Here is a 10,566-nt window from a genome sequence, read left to right on the forward strand (position 1 = left end):
GGTTCTGCTGTCCCTGGGCACTCTGCACACAGGACCTTGAGCGGGACACAAGCGTGGGCTGGAGCAGCCTGGGGATCATCACACGTGTGTGCAGGAGCCCAGCTATGCTGCTTTGGGCAGCTGGTGGCTCATTGGCACCTTTTGCGCCCCGTGTCCCTCACACCCTGGGCTGGGGGAGCAGAGGGGCAGGACCCCGGTCACAGACAGGGTCCTCAGCAAACGAGGTGCCCCCACCTCAGAGAAGCTTCTAGACCGTGTCCATAAATGACTGGGGTATAAAACAGGACCCCGCTCCCCCGTGGAGTGACCGTCTGGCTGCCGTGGGGAAGGTCGGATTCCCGCCTCGGGCAGGGATGCTGCCTGAGGAGACTTCCCGGCACTGAGAGCCCTCCCCGGTCCTTGGTGAATGGTTGTTTTTCCTCGAGGGAGCCCCTGACAAGCGCTTGTTTGGGGTGCAGGCTCCCTGTGAGTAGGGCTGGGCCTGCCCCTGCTGTGGCCATGTGCTGATGATGGCCCCGATGCTCCGTGGAACCGGCTCTTGCGCAATGTCCCTGGAGTGCTGGTGGGTTTGAGATTCCCTCCCCTCCGGCTTGTATTGGATTCTGTCATTTGGTTTCAACAATTTCTTCCCCAAAGGGCTGTGGGGCATTGGAACAGGCTGCCCAGGGCAGTGCTGGAGTCACCATCCCTGGAGGGGTTCAATGAACATGGAGATGTGGCGCTTAGGGACATGGTTTAGTGGTGGACTTGGCAGTGCTGGGTTAGCAGTTGGACTTGATGATCTTAAACATCTTTTTTCCAGCCTTGATGATTCTATTCTACTTCATTCTATATAGATCAGGTTGCTTCGAGCACCATGAAATCTCACCTTGAATGTTTCCAGGGATGGGGCATCTACCACCTCTCTGGGAAACTGCCAGTATTTTACCACCCTCATTCTAAAACATTCCCTTCCTTGTATCTAGTCTAGATCTCCCCTCTTTGGTTTAAAACCATCACCCTTGCCCTGAGAAAGAAAAGGGGAGAAAAGGAGCTCCCGGGGCAGAGAAACGCAGAGCCCGGCGCCCAGGGCACACGGAGCGCCGTGCTGGGTACCCAGAGGCAGCTCTACAGAAATTCACTTCGCTAGAGCTCCGTGTTCGGAAAAAGACACAGAGGAGTCAAACCAAAAGAAAAACTTCATTCAACTAAAGGGAAGAGTCCACCGGGCATATCCCTGTGGGGTCTCTCCCAAAACGCGGGGGACGCAGCCCCCGTTGACCCCAGTTCCCCAGCCCTCGCTCCCGGCCGCAATGATCCCTCCTCCTTTCCCCATGGGCTGAGGTACTCGGAGGGTACAACCTTTCCGATCCGCCTGCTCCCCATCTCCCCACCCACCCCCCCAGTGTCTCCCCACCCACCCCCCCCAAGTCCCCCCACTAGCTGGTCGTTAAAATTCACTTCCTTCATCTCCAAGGGTGTGACTGCCCCCTGGAGTCCTGCTTCTATTTTGGTGCTTGCACCAGCTGTGTCTCCAGGAGGGCCACCTGAAAGAGGCAAGAGGCCACTGGGATTTGCCATCGTTCCTCCCTATGGCCAGACCCTCCTGCCACCCAGTGCGATTCCGTTCTCACCTGTCTAGAAGCCGGCACCTCCCGCTGGTCAGAGAGAGACAATCCGCACGCATCTGGCAGCGCCCGACCACGGCAACATCTCTTCAGCCTCCTCCGTTCACGTTCCACCTGCACGTTGGGGAGGAGAAAGGGTCACAGACTCGGGCCACCAAACGAGGAGCAGAAGGACCCCTGCACATCAGGGCAAGGAGATTTCTGCTCACAGACTGTCACTTGCACCTGAGAACGTTGGGGCAAAAGGCACTCGAAGCAGAATATGGAGGAGAAAGGGCAAGAGAGAGTCCAGTGTGTGTGGATGGGGACACTGGTTCAAGAAGGCGGGTACCCCAGTGAATGTGCATTTGTGAAGGCAACGGGTGCCAGAAGGGAGAGAAAACAGACAGTGAGTGTCCACAGGGGGAGGGGGAGAGGGCAGGACACCAGCAGAGGACTCCAAAGTGCTGTCTGGGAAACGTGTGGTGTTCCAGAGCACCGGGAGGCTTTGCAGAGGCAGGGAAAGCCTGTTTTACCAGCTCCAGGGTCCTCCTGAGCTCAGCGTTGTATTGCTGCAGCTCCGTCTTCTCCAGTTCCAGCCTCGCAACTGCTCCCTGCAGACGCTCCAGCCGCTGCGACAGGCGTCTCTTCTCTGAGAGCCAGGAGAGCCGCTCCCCTTCTGCAGCAGCCTGCTGGGGGTTCAGAGAGGAGATGGTGGAGCTGCTGCCACACGCAGGTTACAAGGGCCAGAATGAACAAGCCGGGGAGAGTGAGCGGGCTCAGGACCGGACAGGGCCAAGTCCCTTCTTCTCCCCCTGGGCCACAGCCCAAAACAGCCCCAAACTCTCTTCCCAGATCTCTCCAGATCACCTGGGAGAAATCCACACTCTTGCCTTCCTGCTTTTGGGGCTGTGTCACAGGTACATCCAGAATGGCAATGAAGCCTTTAACCGGATCACGCAACAGTACCAATTCCATTATTTTTAATACAGCGCAAAAGCTGTTCCTAGAAATCTCCATCTCTGAAAGCATCCTCTAAGCACCATCGGTGTCGCTGCTGTTCAGCCATCGGTGTAAAATTCTACTGAGTTCCGTACATTAGTGTGGTCAACCGTGCCCTTTCCTTGCCGTGCCAAATCCTCCCCAGGACACGCTGGCCAAGCTTGGCCAGACAGGAGAGAACCAATGAAGGGAGGAAGGGAAGAAAGAAAAGAAAGAAAAAACCCAACAGTTCATTTCCCATTTTGGGGGGGTTTGTTTGGCCCTCTTCTGTGTGGAGTTTTCGTGGCACCATCCTCTAGAACCCCACTGTTCCCCCTTGAAGGAGTAATGGCCAGATCACACTCTGTCATTCTGTGTTTGAAATCAGGACTAGTTTTCCCCTGGCAGGCATGCACTCCACCACTGCCCTGGGCAGCCTGTTCCAGTGCCCCTCAGCCCCTCTCAGCTCACGCCCCGTTGCCAGAGGCCTGTTCCTTCAACACCCCAACCAGGCAGACTCACCTGCCCCTTCTCTCGCTGCTCTGTCATCTGCTGCCTGAGCTGCTCTACCCGCTGGCAGGCGTCTGTGAGCTCTCCCTGAGTCTGGAGGAGCGTCTCCAGTAAAGAATTCTTCTCACGCTCCTTTTCCAGCGCAGCCTGCACAGAAATAAAGAGCAGACGGGTTTAAACTTCCCTCACAAAAGGTCTGCACCAAGACTCCAAGGCCGACGGGCTCACACGTTCTCCAGGCGCTGTGCTGCTGCTCTCCTGGGTCATTCTGTGCCCATGGGGAGACGCGGCTTCCTAAGGGACATGGGCAGGATCAACAGGGGCCCTCCGGGACTGAATCCACAACAAACTCTTAGTCAGCTCACAGGAAAACATGTGGCTCACTCTGCACACAGGACCTTGGGCAGGACACAAGCGCTGCCAGTAGAGGACGGGGTTGCTCTGGCACAGCAGAGCTGGGCACAAAACAGCTCACCAGCCAGGGACTGAAAACACAGCCCAGAAGACACCTCTGTCCTACTGCTCCAAAATCTTTCACAGGACTCTTTGAAAAGGTTTTTCGTTTGTCAACAATCCTGCTGCGCCCCTCCCCGTCCCCCCAAACACAAACCCCATCCTCGTGGGGATTCAGTCCTACAAACTCACTTTGGTCTGTAACGGACATGAGGCTATGAACACCTACCAGTAAACATCAAAAGAGGACCGTTAAGAGAGCAGTGAAGTTATTCTGAGGTAGCTCTTACAAAACCAGAACCCACGAGCAGCACAACAATCTAAAACCCAAGGTCACATTTCTGTCTGGCTTCCCATGAGAGGTCTCGTCCCCAGTCCCAGCGCTGGCCCTGCACACCTTTCACCTCCCCAAATTTAGTGCAGGAAACACGTAGGGATGCTCCACACAGCCCCAGCCCCAGCCACCTCCCACAGCTCCAGCCTCGCAAAAACACACCAATTCTCCCTTCTCAGCCTTTACCTCTCGCTCGGCATTTTCACGTCTGGTTTGTTCCTCTTGTTGTTGAGCTTGCACGGCAGCAACTTTCTGCTCCATGTCCAACAGCTGCTTCTCGTGCTCCCGCTCTGTCTCTGCCTTCTCCTGTTGCCATCGCTCCAGCAGCTCCTGCAGCGCTGACTGGCGCCCTTCCCGCGCGCGTGCCTGAGGACGGGAGGAAAACACTGCAGGATGGAGCCCCAGCCAAGCTCCTCAAAACATGGGAAGCTTCACCCTCCTTTGGGGTTCAGGCCCAAAGAAAACCCCTCTGTCCACCGAGAAAGGGCAGCAAGAAAGGAACAAAGTTCCCGTGACTGCAGCTGGCAGGAGGGTCAGGACTCTGCCCCATGGGAGACGGGAGGCTGGTAAGAGCCCCCCTGTGCTGCCACGCTCTGGGTGGGACCCCCAACCTGCCCTTGAACTCGTCTCACGCCCACGCTCAATCTGTGGCTGCATTTCCTGTCCCAGCACAGTCCTGTGGGCTCCACGTGCCTTCGAGTACAAGCCATCGGCTCTGCTGCGGGCCCGGCAATGTGTGGCCTGCGACACGCGGTTGCTGCCATTTCACACCTCGGGCTGTTGTGCTAAAGCCAGCCCACCAAGCTCGCTTGAGGAATTAAAACGCCTCTTCTTTCCTACCAGGTCTTGCAAAAGCCTCTGTATTTCTGCTTCGTGATCGCTCTGCCGAAGTCTGAGGGTATCGTCATGCTGCTGTTCTCTCCGCGAGAGCTGTTGTGCCGCGTTCTCCCGTTCCTGCCTCAGGAGAGATCTCTCTGCTTCCAGCTCACGTTGAAGACACTTCACTTCCCCTGCAAACCCCACAAATGGCAAGAGTCAGAGTCCACCCAGACCCTGGTTCTGGCCTTACTGACCTCAGCCCTTGGAGTTTCAGTGCTGGAGGGGTCTGTTCCAGCAGCTCCTTCACTCCTCACAAGCACTGCGGACAGAGAGCTGGTTTTATACCATCTTGTCTAGGTGGGGATCACCAGAAACAAATCACATGGGGCATCACCTTGTATCACCTCCTTGGCCTGCGTGACGGTGTGAAGTCGCATCTCCAGCTGACTCCGGGCGATCTCCAGCTGGGATACGCGCTGCTGAGCCTCAAACAGGCTGCGCTCCAGGGTCTCCTTCACCAGCCTGCAGGTTGTGGACAGGAGAGAAATGAGCTTCTTGCTCCTGACACCCACAGGGAGGGATCCCAGTGACAAGTGGTTCCACATCCCTGCCCCTGAGAACGGAAAAGGGGTTGCATGGACACCCGTGTACAGAAAGCATATTTCTACCATTTAAAATAGCAACGCGGGCCCCTCCGAGGGAACGCCCAGGCTTTCCTTAGGACCCAGCGTAACACAGCAAGCCCAGACGAATTTCATCTCGACAGCCAAATCTGAAATGGCTGCTGCCTGATGGATGGCACACAGGTAGCAGTTTTCCTGACAACGGCTGTGCCAGCCAGCAAAAGCCCAACCTCTGCTCACAGGTGCATCCCATCAGCACCTCCAATTGCTCTGCAGGGGGACACCATAAGCGGGTTTTTTTCCCCTCAAGTTTCTTCCCTGTTCTGTCCCTGGAAGGTGAGAACATCCGCAAAGCACAGAGGATGCAAGAAAGCCCCGCGCAATGCTGACCAGCTCTGTAATTCCCGACAGCGAGTCATGTCCTGCCCAGGGTTCCTCCCCCTTTACCTGGCCTCTGCCAGCTGCTCGGAAAGGCCTTGTCTGTCCCGCTCCACGGCTGCCAGGCGCAGCTCCAGGGCAGCCTTCTCCTGCACCAGCACCTCCTTCTCTTCAGACACCTTGGCCAGCGCGAGCCCTTGGCGAGAGGACTCCTGGCGCAACTGCTCCAGAGCAGTGCTGGCCGACTCTTGCTGCCGGGACACCTGGAACGGGACAAACCGCAGCTGGAGCCCTTTCTGTGCAGCTGTGTGCAGAGCAGCCAGCGCCGCTGGCCAGCGGGCGGGAGGAGAAAGAGCTCCTGTCCCGGGGGCTCCACGTGTGAGAGCAGCTGCTGGTCCCACACCCAGAGCCTGGGCTGCCAAAAGGCGCTGGCCCCGCTCACTGGCAAGTGATGTGCAAGGCCAGACTGGGCTGCCTGGGACCAGCTGTGGCCTCCCCAGTGCCCAGTGCAGGGGACGGTCACTGCCCTGCTCCTGCTGGCCACACCAGTGCTGGGACAAGCCAGGCTGCTCTTGGCCTTCTTGGCCACCTGGGCACAGGCCGGCTCATGTTCTGCCTCAGAAAAAAGATTCAGAGCTACACAGTTTGTTTCTTTTGCCACAGGTGACAGGAGTCGCCCTGCTCTGATCCACAGACAACACGATCACCTCTTTGCAGCTCAGCAAAAGCCACAGAAGAGGCCAACACAGACCAGAGGATTAAAGGAATCCACAGAAGCAGAGGACAGCGCAGAGAACTGCAGAACTGCTCCGCAAGCCACCAACACGGTGCCAAAAAGAAGGGAACAAACCCCCTGCCCTCCAGGGCTACCGAGTGTCTCCTTGACACAAACCCCGCAGCAGCCAGCAGACACAGCTTCACTCAGCCAAGCAGCCAAACGCCCACCCACAAGCACCAGCTTTTTGGTCTCACCTCACTGAGCTGCTCTTGGGTTTCTTCCTTCTCCTCTGCCAGTCTCCTCAGCTGCACCCGCAGCCCCTCCTGCTGCTCCTCTGCTTCCTGCAGCAGCTGCTCCAGCGCGGCTTTCTCTGCACAGAGCTCTGCCTTGGTTCTTTCACACCAGCTCAGCTGCTCCTGCTCACAGACTCTTGCTCTCTCCAGCTCGCCCACTTTCTCTGACACAACCTCATTCTCTTGCTCCAGCTACAACCACAGAAGCAGAGAGCACATCAAAGACAGGAACATTTCCTAGGAGGGAGCTTTGGCTTGGACAGGACAATGAACAACATTTGCACAGCCAGCCAGTCCTACTGCTGGAAGGCAAGGAGGCTGAGAAGCAGCAGCAGCTGGAGACAAACAGCTGGCAAGAGCTTTGGCAACTCTGCTCACCTGCAGCACAAGGTTGTTCAGCTGCACTTTCTCCACTGCAAGAGCTTCATTGATACTGCTCATGTTGGCTGCTGCAGCACGGAGATCAGCTATTTCAACACTCAGGCTCTTCTGAGTCCTGGTCAACTCTGCCACCGACTGCTCGGCCTGCAGAGACAAAAGAACAACGTGACAACAAGGGCAGGAACATCCCTGACTCCCAGCAGCAACTCCCCATCCCCTGGGAGTCTCTGACACGCTCCCAGTTCACGCTCCCAATGAGCACATGGGGACTGAACACCCCAAACAGCCTGTGTGCTCTGATCCCCATTTCCCAAGAAGGACAGCAATGGTTTCCCTGTCTTCTCCTGCCAGGAACAGCACCTGTGCTGGTCCTGCTGTCACAGCTCCCTCTCCCACAGGTGCTCCCGACGAATAAGGCGACCGCACCTTCTCCAGGGCCGTGGTCAGCTCGTGTTTCTCTCGCTCCAGCAGATCCCTCTGAAGCTGCGACGCCTCCAGCGTCTCTCTCGCCACTACCAGCTCACTCTGCAATAATGAATGTTTTCCTTCGAGTGCAGCAAAGTCCTTCAGCCTGGGAGACGGGGAAAGACAAACAAGTTCTTAATCTAAAAGCACTGTCATCTCCAAACCAAGAGTACCTACTATGTCCAGATATGGCAGTTGGAGGGATTTCCAACAGCTTTCTATTTTCACCTAAGGAACGCTGGAATTTCCTGCCTAGAGCCACATCACTCTTTGCCATTGATGTGGGTGAAACATTTGTCACTGAGAAAGTAAAATAAGCTTCCAGAAATCACAGAACCTTTCCAAGCGGCTCAGGTATTCTCAACGGCTTCCTGCCTGTTAGTTCTCTCCCCGCTCTTAGATCCATTGGATATAAGACTTGCCAAAGTTCTTTTTTGGGTAAAAGAGACTTCTGAAGTCCAGATTAATGTTCCCACAATTACTCTTGTCTTTAGCAGTGACACAATGAAAGAGTCTGCAGGCTGTTGGGGAGGAGATGTGTATGAAGTTCAAACCCAGCAGTCACAGGACGGCTCAGGCTGGCAGGGATCCCCGAGCCCTTGGCCCAGTCTCCAGCTCAGAGCAGCTGGTCCAGCTATGGCATCAGTCCAGGTTGTTCAAGGCTCTGACCAGCTGGGTCTTTCCAAGTTTCCAGGGATGGAATCTGGACAACCGCTCTGAGCAACCTGTTCTGCTGCATGATTGTCCTCATGGTTCAGTTTTCTGTTCTCCTTAAACTCAGCCTGACCCTCTCTTGTTTCAGCTTATGCCTGTCACCAATCTCTCTGCGCAGGCTGGGAATGATTTCTGTGAAGCTCTCGCACAAAGCACACGCAGGCGGCTCTGCTGGGTGGCAGCAGGCAGCCAGCCCTGCCCGCGGGCTCCCTTCACCCTCTGTGCTGCAAATGACGAGCAGGCACAACTCAGCCTTGTGCGCTGGGCTCCTGAGCTCCAGCCATGCCCACCCCTGCCCAGAGAAAGCTCGAACGCTCACAGCAGCTCCTGCTCACGACGCGCTCTCTCCATCGCCTGTTGCTGCTCCACCCTGTCCCCCTGGGCTGAGTCTTCCTTCAGCTGCAGCTCCGTGTTCCTTTGACGCAGACGCGAGGCTTCTTGCTCCGTTATTTCCAGCTGCTGCTGTAGCTCGTCCCTGGTTCTCTCCAGGTTGGCACAGTCACTGCAGAGACAAGGCTCCGTTACAAGAATGAAGAGGCCGGAAGAGTCACAGATCCCGTTTTCCTCATCCCAGGATGGAGCTGTGGGGAGCAGGGGAGGAAGAACTTGCTCTTCCCCTCCCAAGGTGACTGAAGAGGGAAGCAGAAAGGCAGGCGGGCTGCTGCCTCCATCCAGCGAGAAGCGGTGCCTGGGAAAGGGCACCCGAAGAGCAGAATGCAGACGCAGCGTGTCGAGGGAGAGGCGCCTTGTACGCCAGCATCGCTCTGAATCGCCCAGCCAGCCTTGGGAGGCACAGCCGAGCAGGAAAAGCAGTGACAGGAGGATGCTGTGGTGCCAAACAGAGGCACGCACGAGGCAGGGCAGGCAGGTTCTCTGCCCAGAACAGCTCTGAGCTCCCGAACTGGAGGCAGATTGCCTCTAGACCGCAGGAGAAGGAGGAAACGCTCACCTTCTGAGCGCTTCCACCAGAGACTGGAGGTGCTGCCGCTGGCTGCTGGACGTGGCGCATTCCTCCTGCAGCTGCTCAAGCCTCTGCTGCAGCTTCCTGCACTTCTCCTCCTGCTGCCTGTGCTGCTGCAGCAGGGAATCGATAGAGTCCTGCCTGGCAGAAAGCTCTTCTTGTGGGGCCTGCAAGCAACGGGCAGGGAAAGAGCACAAACAAGCAGTGAGGAGCAGCCAAGGCGGCTCCAGACAGCCGGGAGAAGCAGCGAGCAGAGAGACGGCTCCGCTGAAGGCAAAAGCTGGGAGGGGGGTGCAGATCAAGGTCCCAGCTCTGCACTCACCTCAGTTATATCTTTTATGAGCTTTTGCAGGGACAGGTTCTCCTCTTTGACACTTTTATTCCACAGAACTTCATGTTCTTTCTCTAACCGACCGGCTTCCTGAGAACAGAAGAAGGAAAGCGTGGGCAGGGCAGAGCTGTTCCCATCCTCAGCGGCACTGCCATGCCCAGAAGCCTCAGCCCTCGGGATTCCAGTACATTCCTTCCCACATCTATTCCACTTCTTCCTCGCTAAAACTAAGAAGAGAAAGACCAACAGCTCGTTTTCATAGACTGCCAGGAAGCTGTCAGTTCAAGGAGCTTTGATCCCAGGCACAACAGCCTTGGTGCAGCCCCTGAGGAAGACACCGGAGCTGTCTGCAGCTCCCCTGCCGCTGCTGCGCCTGGACTGACTCCGCCTGTGCCAAACACACAAGGAACATTCTGGCAATGTCCCTGATGTCCCCCTACAGGTGGCATCTCTACCACTCCTCCTGCTGAGGAAACCACACCTGTGTGTGCTACGGCTGGGGAGCAAACACTGGGCTGTCTCCCACATCAAGGGAAAACACACCAGAATCTCCACGGTGTCGTCAGGTGTTTCCATGGGCTTCTCGTTCTCCTTGTTCTTCTTCTGGGAGGGTACAAGCAAGGCCAAGAGCTCCATCATCCTGAGAAGAGAAGGTCCCCGTGCCACTCCAAAAGCACAGCACACCATCGCCTGGGAAAGAGCTGAGCAGCTCCCAGGGGCACAGCAGACAAAGTTCAACCCAGAAAATACAGCAAAGGCAGCGTCCAGCTCTACGGGGTAATGAGCTTGAGGGTGCCAAATGGCACCTCTTGCCACAAAGGTCTTCTGCACTCAGTCTTGCAAGGAACCGTCAGCACAGAGGAGCTACGCTGCTTTGATGCTCCTGTGCACATTCCTCCCAACTGCTTTAGCGCAGCCCTGGGGAGCAACGGGGATGTACAGAGACAGAGCTCTCTTTATGCTGCTCTCCATTTCTCACCAAGAATCAGCTAACAGCAAAAACACTGTGCTATGCAATC

At 56.5% G+C, this 10,566-nt stretch overlaps 1 protein-coding gene across 1 annotated transcript; it reads right to left on the minus strand.

Moving 5' to 3' along the window:
- Positions 1 to 1,409: 1,409 nt before the first annotated feature.
- Positions 1,410 to 10,183, minus strand: LOC309446217 (uncharacterized protein; the record flags this gene model as incomplete). Its single annotated transcript, XM_082065766.1, has 15 exons — positions 1,410 to 1,526; positions 1,614 to 1,721; positions 2,123 to 2,278; positions 3,090 to 3,224; positions 4,051 to 4,230; positions 4,705 to 4,874; positions 5,078 to 5,205; positions 5,754 to 5,947; positions 6,657 to 6,887; positions 7,074 to 7,220; positions 7,503 to 7,647; positions 8,575 to 8,757; positions 9,205 to 9,383; positions 9,539 to 9,637; positions 10,091 to 10,183. 15 exons carry the CDS (start codon positions 10,181 to 10,183, stop codon positions 1,485 to 1,487), a joined length of 2,190 nt encoding a protein of 729 aa, XP_081921892.1. The 3' UTR covers positions 1,410 to 1,484.
- Positions 10,184 to 10,566: the final 383 nt, after the last annotated feature.

Source organism: Streptopelia decaocto (assembly GCF_964273445.1).
Source record: "Streptopelia decaocto genome assembly, chromosome: 14".
NCBI lineage: Eukaryota > Metazoa > Chordata > Aves > Columbiformes > Columbidae > Streptopelia > Streptopelia decaocto.